We start from the raw sequence: 22164 nt of genomic DNA, 5'->3' as shown, positions 1-22164 counted from the left end.
TGTCGGGTTCCAAGATGCCATGATTTTGCAAATCCTGTATTAGGCACATGCACATTTTGTTGTAAAACATTTCAGTCACATTATTATACATTGATGAAGCAGTGCACAGCTGATAATCAGTTTCATGGTATATAATTTATAGATGCACAACGCTGAATGTGCAGTGGTGTATATACAAATACTTGTTCATCTATGTTTGAATCTTTGATTCCAGAGCCTGAGAACAAAGCTTGGTACATTTTAGATTTTTATTTACCTCTAGATTCTCTGCTGCTGGCACAGGATTCTGGAAAAGTCCATTGGACCAAAGTTGATTAGGAGTCAGGTTTTGTTCAGTACGCAGGGGATGATTAAATCCAAAGGCTGATGTTGCAGAGCTTCCTGGAGCCTTCTGAGCAGTCTCTGCATCAACTGTCTCCCAGGCAAAGGAACCTAAAAGCAACAAAATACTGCATGTTAATGATGTGAAGATATACATCTGTGCTCTTGTTTGACATAATAGATGAATATGATACTGTTAAATATACCAAAACAATACACATTGTGAATGATTGCAATACTCAGTACAACTTTTTAATGGAAAAAAAACCCAAAATTTCTTTAACTTTTAATTAAGGAGGACATCCTCCACATACACATTACTATGAATGTCATGGGTATGTACTTTAAAGAGAGTGTGTACATTTACTGCGAATGAATAAACAGCAGACAAATGGCTTACCCCTGTGTGTTGTTGAGAGGCTGCCATGGCACTCTGCTTTAGCAATCCCAGCAGCGACCTGCAGTAATCTGGCCCCTGTGCTCCTTAATGTGCTATACTGGGTCCTTGGGCAGCAGCAATCACAGCCAGTGTGATTGCTGCTGCCCAAGGACCCAGTATAGCACATCTAAGTTCTGAGGGTTGGGGGCAACACAAGAGAGTTAGCTAGCTCAAGCACATTAGCCAACAATCGCTCGCGGTCTTACAGGCCTCTGTAAGACTAGGACGCAACTATGCTAGATGAAAGGAAACTTGTTAAAATCAGTCGAGTTTTACACGACAAGAATATGGGCCATTGAAAGAGACTTACCTGTGGTTTAATAGTTCCGCCCGAACTCGTGGCAGCCATTGCGTTAGCTAACCGAGGCTCGGAGCGGTCCTGACAAGCCGAAGCGGGATGCAAATTAGATGCAAATTACAGCGGATTTGCGGACCCTCTGGCCCCGCCTATTAACCCCTCCCCTCCACGCCAAAAGAGTGACAGAGGATTGAAACCGAAAAGAAAAAGCGTAAGCGAAAAAAAAAGTCAAACAAGCGTAAAAAAAAAACTGTCAACGAAAAAAAAAGATAGTGTAAACTTTTTTTTTGCTTAAAACTGTGATTTTAAAGGTTTGTATGTTATTTTTCAATGAAACTTTTTTTGTGTGTGTAAAAAAAAACTGTTTTAACTTCATTTATTTCAATGTGGATGTTTAATTTTTCAGTTTCAGTTCATTTTTTGGTTTCGTTTTTTAGTGGCACTGTTCTGGCTCCATAGGCGACGAGGGCGTACTGCAACGGCTTAGGTCTCCGACACCAAATCCAAGCAAGATGGCGACTCCGGGATATTTCTATGCTCCGTCACGTAGCAAGGAGGAAAAAAAAAAAGTCCAAGGATAGCCTCCTGGTCCTACATGTTAGCGAGCATATAAAATATCTTAGTCTTGCTTTATAAGCGCTCTCATTTAAACTACTAACAGCATCGGCACACATTACCAACTTAGCCAGCTACTATATTATACATGTGCGACACGGCTAGCAAGCTAATATGCTATCCGCGATTAGCATCTCCATTTTAACATACTGCATCTGACAGAAACAGTTTAATACAACTTTCAAAGGAATATTTGCCTTCGGATGTTTCAAAGTCCTTAACACAGAATGGCAAACTCTGCATCCACCACGATGAAAGGCACTTATACTCCAATACGATCAGCGGTCAACATACACGTTTGATGTACGTCTGTGGCATCTCTGTACGTCTCGCGCTCCTGCCCTCTACTAGGTCAACTTCACATCCCGCCCCCACAATCCCTTGATTGGTTACATAGGTCACAAACAACCAATACAAACAAACACAAGTCAAGACTGACATTCTGATGCTCAGTGAGGATAGGTTGTACACAACACGAAATGCGTGAAAGTGCAGAGAAACAAATTAAAGTGACATACTACTTTATTAACAAACAAACAAAATGATTTGGTCCACTACTATTTTAACACAACTCACTTATGAACTTTATAAAAACTGTACATGAACTATTAGTTATTTGAACATTTTAAAACTATTTACTCATGCCCATAATCATTATGGACTGGGCTACATAAACAAACCAAAAAAGCTGAAACATTTGACATTAAATGTGCTTCATATTTTGTTTCCTGTGTGTGAACTCACTGCAGCCTCCTCACAGATGGAATGGCGTCAGAACTTTGCCGTAACGTCACGCACATTATGGCATCATCTCCTCGAAGCAGTGGGTACAGCAGACACACAAAGACTCCATATTACAGACAAACACAGTCAGTGTGTTTGGAGTGTCGGGTTTGGACCTTCGTGTTCACTCGGCTCACTTGTCCTTCAGTTTTGTTTAACTCTCACAGCTTGGTAGGTCAGCCTGTGCAGCAGTCTGCGTCTCTGTTTCCTCTTTCTTCTCCTCTTCTTGGATCTCCTCACTCGTGTCAGGATCAGTCGGGTGGTTTTCCAGCTGTTCTGACGGCGGCTCTTCTTTCAGCTCTTTGCTCTCTGTGTTGTCAGCAGGAGCTCTGCTGTGTTTTTGTTTTTGGCTTTTCAGCTCCTCACCTTCGTTCTTCTCGGGGTCTACACACAGAAACAGAGAGTTATAAACCTGTTTGCATGTTTGAATATGATACAGAAACACTGAACATGTGATGTTAAAGGTTTTTCTATTTTAACTCAGTTAAAATCCCCTCACTGCAGTTTCTGCTTTCTTACAACAGAAATCATCTTCTACTTATTTACAGGGAACGGAAATCTGTGACCTATCAGGTTTTCTGGGGCATATTTTTAGTGCACAATTCCACACAAGAGCGATAACTGCACAAACATCCAGCAGGCACACCACCACGATGATGAAAGTGGCCGATCGTTGCTTCATAACAGAACCTTAAAAATACAACAGGAACATGTGTTATTGATGAAAACTAGTTCTGATTTGGATCAAACTGCACATAATGGGAGTAAAGCTGAAATATTGTGTTCCTGAATGTGAGTTATTGGTACCTGGAACATGTATGTGTGTCTCTCTGCTCTGGTTGATGTTCTTCTGTTGGACTCTGCAGGTGATGTTGTTGCTGTGTCTCTTCTCCACAGTCACTCTGCTGCTGACAGTATAGAGGTCATCAGGACCTCTGAAGGTCTCTGTAGGTCCAGCAGGGAGGAGGTTTCCCTCACCGTCCAACCACAGCAGCTCAGGCTCTGGATACCAGCCTGCAGACTCACACTGTAACACCACCCTGCTGCTGTGATTGGAAATCACCTTTATGACAGGAGCAGAGACTGAACCTGATGGAGGAGACGGGAGAAACCAGTGACCTGCTGCATGGATGTATCAGAACTCTAATAACCCACAAAAATCATTAAATAAATGTAAAAAGAAGGTTTAACGTACCCACAACAAGGTCAACATGTGACCTCTGACCCAGCTGTGGAGTGAAACATCTGTACGGTCCCTCATCAGACAGCTGTACTTTGGAGAGAGTCAGTGAGACGTCTCCACGCTTCACTCTGTCAGAGGACAGTGAAGTTCTTGCCACTTATGATGCCTGTTTGAGCTCCATGTTTTCTTTGTCTTTTTCCCACACGTAGATAAATCCTGGTGCCAGGTCGGTTCTCGCCCACTCCAGCTGCATGTCTGAAGCGTCCACGGGAGTTTTAAGGAAATAGGGTAAAACAGCATCATCACCAAGCAGAGCCACTATTTGCTGCACAGGTCCATCCTGAGAATAACCTGAAAGAAACAGATCTGATGTTTAATCACTGCTTTGGGAACCAGCTGGAGGGCCGCGTCCACCCAAAAACCTGATGCCCATTTTCTACTGAGCACTAAACTGTATTTATGCTGCAGCACCGAGAGCGGTGTGGTCATAATCAAGCAGTCTTGGTAGAAAGTATGTAACAAAGATCTTCATTACATGTTTAGGGCGGAATATGAATAAATGGTTTTAGCAGACAAGTAAAGGAATGCAGCCACATTAAGGGTTTGATATGTTTTATTTGTGTTGGGGATCCCTGTTTGTAGTTTCCCAGCTGGTGTTGGTGAAGGTCTGCCTAGGAACAAATGTTGTTTTACTATGGCAGGTTTGGTAAATCAACAGGAACTATATCTTAACCTTTTTTAGAATTAATGTTTTAATGGTTGGCATTTATTGATATTTTAAAAAGGTAAACAGTTAAACCGAGATTGCTTACCTGTACTTTCTCCAAAAGGTCTTCCAGCCAAAAGAGTCCCCAGGTTCCTGAGAGCCTTTTAAAGGTTCCAGGTTATACCAAGGAATTGGAAAGGGGATTGAAGAAGCAATTACCGGTTTGATTTGTACATTTTGTATGGTGGGTCTATTGGAGGAGTATTTTATGTAATCGATTTTGTGTTGTGTAGTATGGTTTTAAAGTTAATTAGCTAAGTTGTGTGTTTAGTTTGGTAGTATAGTTTTTTTTGTGTACCCCAGATAATGGTTAGGCCCAAGTGGTGAATTAGCAGCAGTCTATAAAAGGCTGCCAGTTAAGATCAGACTGTTGTTGAAACCCTGGCCACCATTGTGCTGGACAGTGTGTTTGTTTTTTTTGGTGTGTATGTTATGAATGTTGGTGAATAAAACACCTGTGGGTCAGCACGTCACAACTGCCTCAAGCCTCCTATTTCAATTCAGCCGCTACGGTCATCCTAACAAGTGGTGTCAGGAAGCTGGGGCTTGGACTTGAGGGAGGAGTTGAGGATGACAAGAGGAAAAGAGAAGAAAAAGCATGACCAGCAGGAAGAGCCAGATGATGGAGGAAGGAGATCAACTGACCAGGGAGCCACGGCAGCCAGCAACCCAGGGGAAAAGTTGGAGGAACTTGCAGATCTGGTTAAGTCGCTCATCCAGTCTCAAGCACAAAGGGACCAGCAAAGGGATAAAGATGCCTCTCGCCAAGAACCAGGGGAGGAAGTAAGTCAGACTGTTAACCAAGCCATGTCTCAAAGGGAACCCCCATATCAAAGAGAGTTCAAACTGCTTCCCTTGTCTTCAGAGGATGACATTGAACATTTTTTGACGACATTTGAAAGAATGGCTCAAGCCTGTTGGTGGCCAAAAGATGAGTGGGCTATTCGCCTTGTCCCCCTGCTTACAGGAAAGGCACGTAGTGCCTATGTGTCAATGGACATCACTGATTCAGAAGAGTATGAAAAGGTAAAAGCAGCAATATTGCAAAAATATGAAATTACATCAGAAACCTATCGTCAGCGGTTCCGGGCCTTGGATATTCTCCCTGAAGAGACCCCCAGAGAACTGTATGTTTGGCTCAAAGATATGTTCACCAAATGGGTAAAACCAGAAAAATCAACAGTGAAAGAAATATCAGAGATGATGATACTGGAGCAGTTTCTGCAGATGGTGCATCCGGAGCTTGAAGTGTGGATTCGTGAGCATGATCCACAAACAGCAGAAAAAGCAGCCCAGCTGGCTGAAGTTTTCATGGCAGCTAGAAGAGGAACTATGCACAGCACCTATGGCCGAGACAGCAACATCGCCCAAAGAAGTAAGTCCTCTGGGGGTGAGCGGGGTGTTGGTCAGACTCAGAATAGAGTTTGGTCCAGTGGCAGACAGTTTGCAGCTAGTAATGCCAATAGGTCAAACCCTTCTAGGAATTTTACATCTAGATTCTCTAAACAAGATGTGAGATGTTATTTGTGTAATGGTTTAGGCCACACTCAGTATTCTTGTCCACTTTCAAACCCGATGAAACCATCTCTCCTTTGCACAGTCCCTAGGCCAACTGCACAATTTATAACTCGGGAAGCAGCTTGTACAGTTCCAGTTCTGGTTAATGGTCAACGTGTTACAGCATTGTTAGATACAGGAGGATTTCAGTCAGTGGTATTGTCCAGTTTGGTGCCTAGAGAGAAATGGAGTGAAGATAAGTCCTGCATAGGTTGTATACATGGAGATGAGCGTGTATACCCAACAGCTGAAGTTTATCTGACAGTAGGGGGCCCATTCCATCCCTGCCAAGGCTGCCCAGAGGCCGGCACCTGCAGAGGAGAGCTACCATTCGCCGTTGTCATCACGTGCAGCCAGCCCTATTAGTCAGACCAGGTGGGATTATACTGTAGATGAGTGGACGGTGTCCATGCTTGATGAGATGAATCCCGAGCCGAGCCTGGGAGCACGGCAGAGACCCCTAGAAAGCACAGGCAACTCCACGTCTTCCGCCCGACTTCTCAGGCCAGGAGAAGTCACCTTTACTCCTCAGTCATCACGAGCGGGTCCACGTCACCCTTCCTGCCAGCCTGAGAGTCCGTATTACGGGACCTACTCTCCGCCGGTTCCTCCTAGAAGACCGCTCCCCCGTGATACTGCACAGATACTGGACGATCCACAGGATCAACCCGCAGTTCAGCCCTCCTATGGCCGAGAAACTAGCACCATTGAGAGGCTGGATAGTTTAATGGAGGAATTGAGCCTCTTAAGGGACCAGGCAATTGCAGCTTCACGATCGCCCAGACCTAGTGGCATGAGTGGCGGTGAGCCCGAGAGAAGCTTGCTACCGACAGGACATCTTCCTACCTACAGGAGTAGGAACCCAGCGTAAGGCCCGCCATCTAGCTATGGCCCTGCGGCACAACCAGTCACACCATCCAGGTATGATGGACCTCCTACCTACCCAGGCCACGCCCCACAGGCTCAGGCTCCATTGTCCCCTGCCTTCACCCAAGAGAGAACCTATCGGGGTCCAACGCCGTCAATCCCAGACCTGATCAAGAGAGACCCAGGGGAATTTGCCCATCTCAGGATTGCTCTGGGCAACCTGCTTCCTCCAGACAGCATGGAACTGTTCAAGTATCAAGTTCTAACTGACCACCTGAAGCTGGAAGACGCACGGCTCATTGCCAATGCCTATCTCAACTCACCAACACCTTATAGAGACACCATAGCAGCTCTGGCTGAGAAGTTCGGCCAGCCCCACCAATTGGCTCTACAGAAAATCGCGAACGTCATGGACTCTCCAGACATCAGGAGGGGAGACTTGGATGCCTTTGAGAAATTCTCACTCCAGATCCGTGCCCTAGTGGGTATGCTGAAGACGTTGGGAGCAGAGGGGGAGATAGAGCTGCGATGCGGATCTCATGTATCACGCCTCCTCAGTAAATTACCTGCCGAAATGAGGTCCGAGTTTAGGATACATATGTGCCGTCACCCTGAGGCGGTTCATAACCTCCTTGAGTTTTCCGATTGGCTGCAGGTGGAAACCTGGTGTCAATCCAGTGATGGGCAACGAGAACGACCTAGTTCAAAACCGGAGCGCCGTCGGGAACCCAGAGTAGCTCCGCGTTCCGCCACAGTACTGCATGGGTCAGAAAAGGACGCACCCAGCTCTAGAGTGGAGGCTCCGAGCAGCCATCCGCCTACTGAAAAGAGAGGAAATACATCCAAAGCTTTCTGTCCCTACTGCGAGACAGAAGATCACTATTTGAGCCAGTGTGCCACCTTCAAGTGCTTCAACAGGGAGCAGATGATCGACTGGATCAGAACCAACAGACGCTGCTGGCGCTGTGGTAGAGCACACCAGGCGGCTAAGTGTAACCTGAAGAAGCCCTGTAGTAAATGCCAAGGCAAACACCTGCTCATATTGCACCCAATCAACAACCGAGAAGTGAAAGAAGAGATCTGCTTAGTGAGTTCTGCTTCTGACAAGCTTTACCTGGATAAGCCTTCCGACCCAACACGTGTCCTCCTCAAAATCATTAGAGTTCTCCTAAGGTACGGGGACAGGACCTTGGACACGTACGCGATTCTAGATGATGGATCGGATCGGACGATGCTACTGTCAGACGCCGCGCAACATCTAGGAGTGACAGGAACCCCGGAAGACATGTCCCTCCGAACGATCAGACAGGACGTTCAGATCCTGCATGGAGCATCAGTATCTTTCGAGATTGCCCCCATCCTGCAGCCGCGGCAATCCTATCGGATTTCAAACGCCTTCACCGCCCAACATCTACGGTTGGCAGAACATTCTTATCCCATCTCGACCCTCAAGAGGAAGTATAGACGCCTCGCTGATCTACCTCTTCAAGCCTTCAATAATGTGTCCCCACTGCTATTAATCGGTGCTGATCATCCTCACCTTCTGTGCCCCATAGAGAGAGTACGTCTTGGCCCACCAGGAGGCCCAGCGGCCATCCGTACACAGCTAGGATGGACATTACAAGGACCAGCAAGGGCGCTTGAGACCCAGTTACTGCCCCATCAGTGCCTATTCACCTCGCTCAGCCCAGAGGCCTTGGAATTGAAGAGGAATGTGGAGAAGCTGTGGCAGGTTGACATTCTTCCCTTCCAGAATGAGAGAGAGGTCACCAGGTCTAAGGAGGACACGGAGGCCTTAGATCTTCTCAAATCAAAGAGGAAGAGGGTAGAGGTGAATGGAGTACACAGGTACGCAACCCCACTCCTGAGGAGGAAAGATTCACCCCTCTTCCAGGAGTCAAAGGAAGCCATGATGCCAAGCCTACGGAGCATTGAGAGACGACTGGCTAAAGACCCAGACAAAGCAGCTGCGTATAACCTGGAGATGGAGAAACTGGAGATCTCAGGAGTCGTGGTCAGACTCAGACCGGAGATACCGGAGGAGGATAGCGAGAGCTGGTTCGTACCCCATCACATGGTCCAGCACAACGGGAAGAACAGGATAGTGTTCAACTGTTCCTTTTCTTACAAAGGGATGAACCTCAATGATGCACTATTGCCTGGACCTACCTTAAGCCCATCCCTGGTAGGAGTGCTCCTGCGCTTCAGGCAGCACACCGTGGCTATCAGCGGAGACATCAAGGGGATGTTTCATCAGGTGTGCCTCTTGCCCGAAGATAAACCCCTACTGAGGTTTATCTGGCGTAACCATCGAGACGACCCACCGGACACCTATGAATGGCAAGTCCTCCCATTCGGGACAACTTGTAGCCCATGCTGCGCATCCTTTGCCCTGCAGCAGCAGGTTCTCCAGCACAGTACCCCCGGAGAGGACGTAAGGTTCACGATCGAGCGGTGTTTCTACGTCGACAACTGCCTGCAGAGTCTGCCTTCAGTCAGAGAGGCGAGGCAGCTGGTCGATAAGCTCTGACACCGTCTATCTCTCAGAGGATTTGATGTCCGTCAGTGGGCCAGCAACAAACCAGAAGTCATCAGTCACCTTCCACCCGAAGCACGATCGGATAAACTGGAGCTATGGCTATCGCACGATAGAGCAGGGGTGCAAGAATCTACCCTAGGACTGAGCTGGCACTGCAACACTGACACTCTAGGATTTAAGCATTGTATCCTCACCTATGGACAGCTCACGATGCGGAATATATATCGCATCCTAGCCAGTCAGTATGACCCTCTAGGGTATGTCCTGCCATTCACCACACGGGCCAAGATCATAGTCCAGCAACTGTGGGCTAAGCCTAGAGACTGGGATGACACGCAGCTTCCAGATGAGCTACGGCAACAGTGGGTAACCTGGGAGAAGGAGTTGGACCAGTTACCCACAATCTCCCTGCCGAGATGCCAGAGAAGTAGTCAGAGAAGTGCACATCTTTTGTGACGCCTCCGAGCGAGCATACGGATCGGTAGCTTACCTTCGCTCCATAGGGCTCCATGAGGAGGTACAATTGGCCTTCCTCATTGCCAGATCTCGAGTTGCTCCCAAGAAGCAGCTTTCGATTCCTAGGCTAGAGCTCTGTGCCGCGCTCACTGGAGCACAGCTCCTCAAGCTACTCCGGACTGAGCTGACGCTGAAAATTCAGAGCTTCACCCTGTGGTCTGACTCCACTACGGTCCTCAGATGGATACGCTCCACCTCTTGTCACTTCAAGGTCTTCGTTGGCACCAGGATCGCTAAGATCCAGGACCTCACTGACCAGAGTAACTGGAGGTACGTTGACTCCTCTATGAATCCTGCCGATGATTTGACGAGGGGACGGACTCTAGCTCATCTAGCACAACCTAACCTCTGGAGCCATGGACCGGAGTTCCTCCTCCGAACCGCAGATAAGTGGCCGGCTGACCCGCCCTCTACTTCCGCAGACTTCCCTCAAGAGTTGGCTGAGCTGAAGCGGTCTGCTATGTGTGGGATGGCGGTTACCAGTCTCAACCCTGCAGCAGGGGATTCACCAGAATTCAACACCTGGCAGGAGCTACTAGAAGTTACAGCTCAGGAGCTGCACGGGGCGGCAGTACAGCACGACTCTCCAATACTTGCTGAGAGGTATAGAGAGGCGGAATGGCATATCTTCAGAGTAATGCAGCAGAATAGCTTTGCTGAAGAGTACCGCCTGGTCAAAGCCAGTAGAGGAATTCCACCAGGGAGCCGCTTGACAGGCCTTGCTCCTCAATATGACAGGGACCTGAACCTTATCCGAGTGGGAGGCAGATTGCGGCAGATAGGCGGTGGTGACCCAGTTGTGGCGCACCCGATCGTCCTAGATCCCAGCCATCCCTACAGTAAGTTGCTCATTGGAGACTGCGATGCGCGTCTCGGTCATCCGGGACCCGAATGAGTGTTTGCCGAACCCCGCCGCTCTGTGTGGATCCTGAGAGGACGAGAAGCTGTGAAACGCCACCAGCGCAGCACTCGTGTTAGTGGAAGTGGAGGGCATACTTAACTCCAAACCATTAGGGTATGTCTCCTCTGATGTAGCGGATGTGGATCCAGTTACACCCAACTACCTGCTTATGGGGCGGCCAGATAGCTCCCTACCACAAGTGGTTTACCCTGGGAGTGACAGGTTGGGACGGAGACAGTGGATACATGCACAGGCCCTCGCGGATCACTTCTGGTCTTCGTTCATCAGGAACTACCTGCCTAACCTCCAGAGTCGGAGTAAGTGGAAGAAACCATCGGACAACATTAAACAGGGAGCCGTGGTTCTGATGGCGGATCCTCAGATCCCTCGTGGGCAATGGAAGGTAGGAGAAGTTGTTAAGGTCATGCCTGGACCGGATGGCCTCATTAGGACTGCAGAGGTGAAGGTGGAGGACAAGCTCTACCTTCGACCTATTGTGAAGCTGATTGTTCTTCAGGACTTCAAAGAGGAGCATGAACCACCAGACTCGCCTTAATGTGGCTGCCTTCCATTGTTCCAATTTGCTCTACAAATTGGGGGGCGGCTATGTTGGGAAGGCAGTAAGTGTAGGTGTAGAGAGACATCTAGGGTGAAGGGAGTGAAGTGCATGCTTTCCAGGAGTAGACGTGTGTGTGGTTGTAGAACCACACACACACACAAATACACCTCCACAGATCCCCTCTATCTACGTAGGCCTGCTTGGTGTATCAGTGACTGTACAGCATACACCTGCTTACCTCTGTTCAACATTAAAGAGCCTAAAACCTCTATTGGCATCCTGTTTGTGCTCCTTACCGGCACCCCGAGGGGATATAACCTGAATCCTTACTTGTACAGCGAACCGCACATTAGAGCTATCAAACAGGAAGTCTGACCAGGAACAAATGGAAACTTTCCTTCGTGTTTCTTTGACCTGAGGAGACAAACTTGGAATTCTGCTGCTCAGATTTACACCAACATGGATCAAACTCAGGCTCACAGAAACCAGCTGGAGTGCAGCTCTGCAGCAGACAAGAAACACTCTGATTGGAGGGTTTGATGACATCAGGTGAACCATCAAACCTCATTGATGCTTTAACTATCACATTTCTAACAATCAGCATTACTGCAGATCAGCCAGTAGATGGAAGCATTCTAAACAAAACCTGCTCAACCACATACTGTTGAACTGTATATACTCCATACTGCTGATTTACATAATGTTTATATTGTCTGTACTGTTTGAGGTTCATGTTGGCCAGTAAAACAAACTCTGGTGTTTTCTAACATGTTAACTTTGTAACATGATCAAAAATCCATGTGAAGCCAAATAAAACTATTTTTGATGAAAACATAAAGGTTTGTTTCCCTTTTTTTCATTAGATCTGCAATTTTTTTTTTGATGAATTTTGCTGCTGTACAGATCACTGTCAAGCTGTCAAAGCTTTTCTTTTTTTTAACTTGTTAAACTTAAATACAAAATATAAAAAAAACTAACAAATTTCTGTACTGCAAAGGATGGTTAAAAAAATCACATATTTAAAACTGAAGAAGTAAAAAAAAGCAGCTGGTGGAGCATCTCATAATTTTTTATGTTAATTAGAAACATGGCTGAGATGAAAACGAGCGTCTCAGAGATGGAGAAAAGGTTTCCTCTCTGTTAAAGACTGCACTGAAAAATTATGATGAAAATAAAACACTTTTTTTTTTCTTAAATCACCCACTTTCAGGCCTTTCGTTTCCCACACTGAAATCTGAGGTAATATTTCAACATTAACATCTCAAAAATTATTAACAAAAAAAGCATAAGAAAAAATTTAAAAACTTCACATCACAAAATACAACTAGTGAAAATGTCCTGAATGGTATATAATTACATTTCACTATAATGCAAAAGAAAACATGTCAAATATGTTTCCACTCTGCCACGAAAGGAACATGTTATTGGTGACAGTCGTGATGATCTCTGTAAATGAATCTCTGCACAGGAAAATTTTAGATCTTGGTCATTTCCTATATGGCTCATGAGCACTTCTACCATCAGTCTGTCATCAGTGTGAGACAGCATAAAATCTACAGTCTCATCTTTCTAACAGTAACAACATTAATGCAGCCGTCACACTGAAACTTTTACTGTGTGCCGCTGAAGAAATCACTGATCACTGAGCATGTCACATTATGTGGTGTTATCATCAGTCCCAGTGAAAGAGAAATGCCTGTTTTAATCTCAGAGTCAGGATGAGTCTGAACTGACTGTAAAACTGGACTAAATGCAGGTTAAAGTGAGGACCCTCTGGAGCAGGTGGGTGTTGGTGTCACAGGTGCGAGTCCCTGTAGGTGACACGTTGTGCTGTTTAAGCACCTTAAACAGAGCTGTTGTTGCTCTGGCTTACAAACAGTTTACACCTTGCTGTGACTTGTTTGGATCCAAATGATAATGCTGCTGTGTGCCCTCGTGCAGCTTCTGTGTTTCTGGGGCAGAGATGAGGCGGAGTTTGTGTAAAGTGAAGCCCAGATTGTGCAATAGAGCTGGTTGAAAACCTGTTTCATGCTGGAGCTGAGGCCAACTTACCGGAGCGTCCGGTTTGACTAAACCAGAGCCCAAAGAGAACGAGACTGCTTTTTGTTTCAGTAGCTGGTGGATCTCCTGCTCGGCTCCAGCGAGCTCAGATAATTCTGCACAAACCAGAGAATAAATGATTGATTCTCTGTAAAGCTCATGAGAACAGAAGGACAGTCTGCATCATTTTGTGGCTGCTTGGGGTCTTTATCACGGTAAGGCTTTTTATATAATAATGAATTTAACCATGTCTCTGTTTGATTGATAGGCTGTTAGAAATATCAGGAAACTCAAAGATAAACAAATATAAAAATAATCAAACTGAACGTAGTTTGGACCAAAGAGTTAAACTAAAATACAAGCAGCATTAGTCAGAGACACACCCACAGCCTGTCTGAGTGTGTAGCTTATCAAAGATGATCATTTGAACAAATGTACATTATATTTCTCTATATCTCAAGCTTCTTTTTTAAAAATAGTTATTGTTAACTATAATAGTTATTATGGTGTCACACACGTACACATCAAATTATCAACATTTGCCTTAAAGTGTTGCATTTAAAGCATCTGCATCATCCATGAAGCCAGTTTATCTTTTCCTACCATGAAACAGGAGCTAGAACAGCTCACTGAGCTTCAGTGCAGGACTTCACCTAAAATCTGGAGGTGCTGCACGTGAAGGTAGAAGCGATGATTCAACCAAACTGAACTGAAGAGAGTTATAAATGAATTCACTTCATTCTGAGGCACTTTAACAGTGAGTGTGCAGCTGCAAGTCACTTCAAATCAAGGAGGAGTTGCTGCCCTAAGTGGAGGAGTTCAAGTATCTGAGGGTCTTGTTCAGATTGGTGCAGAGACGTGGATGCTGTACTGGTCTGTCGTGGTGAAGAGACCTGAGCGTGAAAGCAAACCTGTTGGTTTACAGGTTGATCTACATTCCTGCACTCACCTGAGGATGAGGGAGGTGACCAAAACAATGAGATTAGAGAAATGAGCTTCATTCAAAGAGTGTCTGAGCTTTTCCTCAGAGTTCAGGCACATTTTGCTGTGTTTACCGTCTTCATTTCATTATTTAACTGTAACAAAAGAAAGTCCAGATTCTGGGATGGACAAAGTATATCTTATCTTTGGTGTATGCAGTGATGATGATCTTTTTCATGTGTCGTCTCTTTGTCTTGTTTTTATAAAGACTTCATTAAGAAGACAACAAGTTCAGAACTGAATTCAAAAGGTAAGTTTCCTCAGATTTAACAGTATCACACAAACAGATTAGATCACATGACACTGGTGGATGCTTCACTGACAGATGGAGGCAGTAAAAATCATTGTGTTGTGTTTTTAATCTTCAGCAGTGAGGGATGTCTCCTCAGGAGATCAGTCTGCTCCTCACACATCGACCCTCAGCTTCCACCGCTGTTCTGCTTCTAACTCTTCTCCTCTGCAGAGGTAAATACACACAGCACATGCAGAGCTGAGTTACAGCTTGGTTGCTAAGATACCTGAGATACCTAACAGGTAATCAGCTGGTAGTTTGATGGTGTCGTAGCTTTGTGGGGATCCTTCATGATCAGGATCCTTCTGCCTCTGTTAGTCAGTCTGGATAAGTACCTGCTGTTAGCAGCAGCCCTGTTTGTTTGATCACGGAGCACTACCAGCTTCTTCAGCCAGTAGGTGTGGATCATGTTCTGTCCTGGTGCTTCTAGAGACTCGTCATTGTTGTGGTCTGTTCTCAGGGCCAGCAGCCACTTGGCGTTGGTGTTGTGTGATGCCTCTTTCTCTCAGATGTTCTTCCAGTATTGGTCTGGCCAAACATCCATCCTCAGCTCAGTAGATGCATCTGTCACTGCAGGTGTTTGGGTATTACCTGCTTCATTAACACTGGCACTTTCTACCAAGACTGCTTGATTATGACCACACTGCTCACTGTGCTGCAGCATAAATACAGTTTAGTGCTCAGTAGAAAATGAGCATCAGGTTTTTGGGTGGACGCGGCCCTCCAGCTGGTTCCCAAAGCAGTGATTAAACATCAGATCTGTTTCTTTCAGGTTATTCTCAGGATGGACCTGTGCAGCAAATAGTGGCTCTGCTTGGCGATGATGCTGTTTTACCCTGTTTCCTTAAAACTCCCGTGGACGCTTCAGACATGCAGCTGGAGTGGGCGAGAACCGACCTGGCACCAGGATTTATCTACGTGTGGGAAAAAGACAAAGAAAACATGGAGCTCAAACAGGCGTCGTACGTGGGAAGAACTTCACTGTCCTCTGACAGAGTGAAGCATGGAGACGTCTCACTGACTCTCTCCAAAGTACAGCTGTCTGATGAGGGACCGTACAGATGTTTCATTCCACAGCTGGGTCAGAGGTCACATGTTGACCTTGTTGTGGGTCTGTTAAACCTTCTTTTTACATTTATTTAATGATTTTTGTGGGTTATTAGAGTTCTGATACATCCATGCAGCAGGTCACTGGTTTCTCCCGTCTCCTCCATCAGGTTCAGTCTCTGCTCCTGTCATAAAGGTGATTTCCAATCACAGCAGCAGGGTGGTGTTACAGTGTGAGTCTGCAGGCTGGTATCCAGAGCCTGAGCTGCTGTGGTTGGACGGTGAGGGAAACCTCCTCCCTGCTGGACCTACAGAGACCCTCAGAGGTCCTGATGACCTCTATACTGTCAGCAGCAGAGTGACTGTGGAGAAGAGACACAGCAACAACATCACCTGCAGAGTCCAACAGAAGAACATCAGCCAGAGCAGAGAGACACACATACATGTTCCAGGTACCAATAACTCACATTCAGGAACACAATATTTCAGCTTTAGTCCCATTATGTTCAGTTTGATCCAAATCAGAACTAGTTTTCATCAATAACACATGTTCCTGTTGTATTTTTAAGGTTCTGTTATGAAGCAACGATCGGCCACTTTCATCATCGTGGTTGTGTGCCTGCTGTATGTTTGTGCAGTTATCGCTCTTGTGTGGAATTGTGCACTAAAAATATGCCCCAGAAAACCTGGTAGGTCACAGATTTCCGTTCCCTGTAAATAAGTAGAAGATGGTTTCTGTTGTAAGAAAGCAGAAACTGCAGTGAGGGGATTTTAACTGAGTTAAAATAGAAAAACCTTCAACATCACATGTTCAGTGTTTCTGTATCATATTCAAACATGCAAACAGGTTTATAACTCTCTGTTTCTGTGTGTAGACCCCGAGAAGAACGAAGGTGAGGAGCTGAAGAGCCAAAAACAAAAACACAGCAGAGCTCCTGCTGACAACACCGAGAGCAAAGAGCTGAAAGAAGAGCCGCCGTCAGAACAGCTGGAAAACCACCCGACTGATCCTGACACGAGTGAGGAGATCCAAGAAGAGGAGAAGAAAGAGGAAACAGAGACGCAGACTGCTGCACAGGCTGACCTACCAAGCTGTGAGAGTTAAACAAAACTGAAGGACAAGTGAGCCGAGTGAACACGAAGGTCCAAACCCGACACTCCAAACACACTGACTGTGTTTGTCTGTAATATGGAGTCTTTGTGTGTCTGCTGTACCCACTGCTTCGAGGAGATGATGCCATAATGTGCGTGACGTTACGGCAAAGTTCTGACGCCATTCCATCTGTGAGGAGGCTACAGTGAGTTCACACACAGGAAACAAAATATGAAGCACATTTAATGTCAAATGTTTCAGCTTTTTTGGTTTGTTTATCTGTCTGCAGATGTGGAATAATTTGACCACATCTGTAAAATATTTGTGATATGGGTCTCTGTGTGCTCTCCAAACCATGCCAAACTCCACTTTTCGCTACACTTTTTGTCTACAGCTTCCAGTCAGGTTCATGCAATACATTTTTTACCAGTAGAGGGTGCCACAAATCAACCTGTTGCTATCATAGCAGGATCTGCATGAAAAAGACAAACTGAGCTTTCACTACACAACTAAGAGCCTGAAATGAAGGAGTCTGAATGACAGAGTGTAGGTCAGCCTGTGTCACACCTGAAGATGGCCCGCAGCCAGAAATGTAACATTTTGAGCTTTTTGTTGATGCTCGGTTTTCTGGTGTTTTGCTGGTTGTACATTTTTTTTTGTAAATAAATACATTTTTCTAATTTGCTACCTTGTTGTGTGTAGAGTCATATGAAACAGAAAGTACATGCTCTTTACATTATGAGGTTTTATATATCAGGACATGATGAAAAATCATCTGTTCCTCATCAGATTTCAATACAACCTCAGATGAACAACAACTCAGATTGCATTGTGTTATTTGTATAATAGAAATTAAAGAGGACCTGAAACCGCACATGTACAAAGGCTAATGTACAACATGGAGCCCCGCTCTAAAAAAACAGCCGAAATGTCAGCGAAGGAGATCACAGAGGGGGGTTGTTTTTCCCCCTGTGGACATGCTGATGGATGTTAGGATTTCTGATCGTGCTTCGGTAAGAAACGTTACTGCTGTACAACCAGCTTCGGTGTTATGCACCGCCTCAGGGGGCCAGGCCTGTTGTGGCCATTTACCATTTATCCTGAGTTTGTTATGAATCAAAGGTTCTATCAATTTTGTTGGTTTTTTTTTTTTTTTTTGCAGGCAGTTGGAACATATTTCATTTAGTTTGTAATCTAAAATCCACTTTGGTTGCTATGGTTACTTGTATTTAAGGAGTGGGAACACACCGGTGTGGGGTGGAAATTTTTGATCAAATGTCCGGTGTGTCGACAGGAGCTTAAGTAATTTTTAAACCACTTTTAGCACCTGTAAGGTTAGATTAGGTTAATTTTGTTGCATTAAATCCAAAGTCATTTTTATTCTATTGTAGCCGGATGGCAAAATGGAGTGGAGGATGTCTTCCCTTTTTTGGCCACTAGTGGGCAATGTGGGTTTTCCCGGGGACTTTCTTGAGGTTGTGAAGGTCGTAGTAGAAAGGGGAGGGAGGCTTTAAATACTTCCGTGGAAAGTAGGACGTTGTTCTCACTCCGCCTGTCTAAGCTCAAGCAGAAGGCCACACATGAGGTTTCTGGAGAAAGCCTTTTTGAGGCTGGTTGGTGAGACAAAAGGTCAGATGACTTTGCAGGCCTGAAGGGATGTGGACCATGTGTTTTTGTTTCTTGTAGATTTGAGGATTATTTTCAGGGGTGCATTTGTGGGTAGGCCTCAAAACTGCACCTGGGGTTAGTACTGTGTACATTTTATTTTGTTAATGTGTATTATTTTGGGGATTCTTTTGTGATTGATGTTTTTGTGTTTCTGTTAATACAGGAAACTAGACCATTGCAGTTGTTAGTGCACTCAATCACAGGTTGTCTTTTAATTGTTGTTTTAAGAGTGATTTTTTTTCAAGATAAAGAGCTTTATTTTATGAAATTCATGTTTTGTCTTGAGCTCTTTGGCCCGACACCACACTATTATATTTTCTGAAAATAAACCACATTTATTAATCAAACAAGCAAGTCTGAAATGCGTAAAAGAAGCAAACCGCCTGTTGCCACGACGGCCTTGTGTTTAGAATGATTTTGGTTTAAAGTTTAGAAGCCGTGACAAAGTCTGCCCAATAATGTCACCGTGCCCCCGCAGCTGGATTTTACTGACAAACTTCAACTCTTAATTACACAAATCTATACCATTTGATGTGAAAAACGTAAACACCCATATCGCCGATGAATTAGTGCAGCAGGAGATCAGTTTAATTATTCACAGTTTAAGCGCTTCTGCAGCGATCGCGGTAGCCAGCATGTCCGAGAAGCACTTCAGCTTGAAACTAAAAAGAGCTCATTCATCGGTTTGTGCTGCTAATTATAAAGCTGAAAACTGCAAGACAAATGGAAACGTGTTGAGGAGCATATATCAGCTGATCTATGAGTTTACTGATCCACCCATCATCTCCCGCTGTGGCTACGCTTTAAACTGTGCCTGTATGGTTATAATGCTACCATCAGAAACTGACTCCAGAACGGAACCTAAACCAGAATAACCAGCAAGAAGTGACACGTGAGAAAATGTGTGTATGCAGTGGCAGAAACTCAGATGATTTTTACAAACTTGTGAGACTTTGAAATATTAAAATCTTAAGGCTGCGCATGTAGTGAGAGGAGGCCTCAAGTAAATAGACAAATAAGAATGCAGTGCGACAGTTTTCCATCAGACTGGGGTCAGCTACAAGATAAACAGGTCTGATGACTGAACTGAGCAGACAGTCAGTCCTCAATCCATGTGAAAAAACTCTCACAGACTCACAAGTTGTGTCACATGCTATGATTTACTGAAAAATCCCTTCTGCATTTTTCTCATGCATCAGTCTGCAGTGTTGACTGGATTTCCTGACTGCAGGATCAGACTGCATGGGAACACCACCACTCTCATGAGTAATTGTAGTTTATTATAGATACAGGTTGTAATTTAGTCATCCAAAGTTTTCCCATGAAGGCCTGTGGGAAACATTTACTGCAAGTGAGCAAAACTGAACCCACATGGAAGCTATTGTGGTGCAAAAATCTTGAGACACCCCTCATTTCTTTATATTTTGCAGGAAAAAAACAGTTTATATATTTCCAATGATCTTGAAAGTTAGTATGACCTCCATTATCCTTCAGCACAGTCTGAACTCTCTGAGGCCGCTTTCTGGTAGCTTCTTTCAGCAGTCTTCAGGAACAGTTCTCCAGGTGTCTGGAAGGACATTCAAAGCTCTTCTTTGGTTGTTTCTGCCTTTTTTTTCGGTTCTCTGTCCAGATGATCCCACACTGCTTCAACAATGTTGAGGTCCAGGCTCTGGGGAGGCCAGTCCATGACTGATAGTGCTCCACTGTGTGTTCTTCTATCCAGGTCTGCTTTTACTGCACTGGCAGTGTGTTTGGGATCATTGTCATGCTGAGAAATGAAGCTGTTGCCAATCAGACTCAGACTCCAGATGGTGGATCAAAATCTGATGGTACTTTTCTGTTTGTAATTCCTTCCTTTTTGACCTCCACCAACAAGCTGATGGTTCTGCTCTAAATGATGTAAACTTGCAGTCTGAGGCGGCTGTGGCTCAGGAGGTTCAGCAAAAGGTCCTCAGGTAAGATACTGAACCCCAAGTTTCCCCCGATGCATCATCAGAGTGTGTGAATGTCAGACAAAGAGCTTAAAGGCACAGAATAAAGTGCTGCATGAATGTGTGTGATTTATGAACAAGGTTTGTGGTAAAAGCCTCAGTTACAGCTGTTAAGTACTGAATATGAGACCCAGTCCTTTTATGACCCAGGAGGTGAACTCTGCGCTTCAGCCACGTTTGAGCTTGTAGAGCAGGGAGGAGGTACATAGAAGTAAATGACTCTTAATAGCACAGAAAGGCCACAAAGCAGCCACAAACAGTAAAAACATGTTTGAGCCCTGCCTAAATTTGGGTGGGCTCCAGGAAGTGGAGAGTTTCAAATGAAATATCTGATTTTAACCACCTCAAACTCCAATGTATGTATCTAAGGTTAACCAAGAGCAAAATAAGTCGCTGGTTTGAGTCCCAGACAGATGCTGACACCTCTGAGATGGATGTATTTGTAAATGCAGTAAAAGGTGACTGGAGGAAAACTGTGCATTAAACTGAGATCAGTTACAACATCTGAGGAGCTTAAACAAGTCTGAGTGAGATGAAGAGCTGCAGGAGAAACAAGCAGCTGACAGAGTGAGGACAAACTGACTCAGTGATTTATCTGAACAGCTGCATTTTAAAATCTCTGAAACAACAGCTGTAGAAAAACCACAAACACACAGAACCTTCATTTGGTGCAACAACAGAAAGAGTAAAGAGGCAGAGAGATTGGAATAAATAAAATGTATCATTCCTTCAATTATAGCTGCTGGCACAAAATAAAGTGTACCAAGAGTTTCTGCTGACAAGCAAAAGCAAAAAGGTGAATTCACATGTTAAGGACCAATAAAACTATAAATATAAGGGAAAATAATTATGAGACAGAAAAACAAAAATTCTAAATCAGAAACTGTAACAAGCTTTTGATACCAAAGTGTAAAAGCAATGAAAGCAGCAATAAACACCACAACACGCAGACGCCTGAGGCACCCCACCACCACTGAGTTAGTAAGTCAAATATTGTGAAATTAAGTCAGCTCTACCAGTCAGGGAGCTCTGTGAAGGACGTCATTTCCTTTTTCTCCGAAAGCAGCAGGCATCAGCTGTCCAACAGTTCCACAGGAACACAGTGATTCTATTATGGAGTCATCATTCACTAGAACCCATTCAAAGCTGAACAACCTGGAAGCAGTTTGTTCACATTTATTGTACACTGCCAGCGAACTGATGCTGTCAGTACCTGATTCTGTGTGTGCATGCATCAGCGCCTGCTGCTTCTTGGTAACAAGGAAATAACATCCTTCATGTAGCTTCCTAATTGGCAGAGCTAACTTAATTTTTTTTTTCCCCAAGCTGAAGGAGGTTGGTGTTCCACTGAAATGTCTGAGGTACTAAGGTAAGTCAGGGTCATGCTGCAGCTCACAACTATGACCTATGAATGAAAAGACAGGAGGCCGCAAGGCAGAGCAGATATACATAAGAGTTGGAGTGAAGCGTCCTCTGATTTACAGCATTTTAATTCAAAAACTAAAGTCCAGATTTCTGTCATTTCGTTTGGAGCTTTCAATGACACAAAGACAAACTTCCAGTTTTTCTTTCATGAATAAAGTGCAGCAGTTCAGTAACACAGTGTAGGAGATCTCTGAGGCACTCATGTAATCTGCTTCTAGCTCAGTTTCTCAGTGACATTAATGAGAGAACAAAAACATTCAGAGCTCATTGAATGTGGTCCCAG

At 44.9% G+C, this 22164-nt stretch overlaps 1 protein-coding gene across 2 annotated transcripts; it reads left to right on the top strand.

Annotated features, from left to right (window-relative positions):
• Nucleotides 1-13444: 13444 nt before the first annotated feature.
• LOC115796688 (butyrophilin subfamily 2 member A2-like) lies at nt 13445-17697 on the top strand. 2 transcript variants are annotated; one of them, XM_030753055.1, is made up of 7 exons: nt 13445-13599; nt 14574-14615; nt 14737-14830; nt 15430-15768; nt 15875-16156; nt 16274-16393; nt 16580-17697. In XM_030753055.1, the coding sequence occupies exons 3-7, from the start codon at nt 14743-14745 to the stop codon at nt 16807-16809; spliced, it is 1059 nt and encodes a 352-aa protein (XP_030608915.1). In that variant the 5' UTR covers nt 13445-13599; nt 14574-14615; nt 14737-14742; the 3' UTR covers nt 16810-17697. The 2 variants fall into 2 exon arrangements, with proteins under 2 accessions (XP_030608915.1, XP_030608914.1); XM_030753054.1 differs by having other exon boundaries at nt 14734-14830; nt 16580-17696.
• The last annotated feature ends 4467 nt before the right edge of the window (nt 17698-22164 follow it).

Source organism: Archocentrus centrarchus, chromosome 18 (assembly GCF_007364275.1).
Source record: "Archocentrus centrarchus isolate MPI-CPG fArcCen1 chromosome 18, fArcCen1, whole genome shotgun sequence".
NCBI lineage: Eukaryota > Metazoa > Chordata > Actinopteri > Cichliformes > Cichlidae > Archocentrus > Archocentrus centrarchus.
This window is presented reverse-complemented; position numbering and strand designations above follow the sequence as displayed.

Excerpts from the sequence above, each read along its gene's own strand:
- LOC115796688 (XM_030753055.1), top strand. The coding sequence starts at position 14,743 with ATGTCTCCTCAGGAGATCAGTCTGCTCCTCACACATCGACCCTCAGCT. Across the intron at positions 15,769-15,874 it reads ACATGTTGACCTTGTTGTGG|GTTCAGTCTCTGCTCCTGTC; the intron begins GTCTGTTAAACC and ends CTCCTCCATCAG. Across the intron at positions 16,394-16,579 it reads AATATGCCCCAGAAAACCTG|ACCCCGAGAAGAACGAAGGT; the intron begins GTAGGTCACAGA and ends TTCTGTGTGTAG.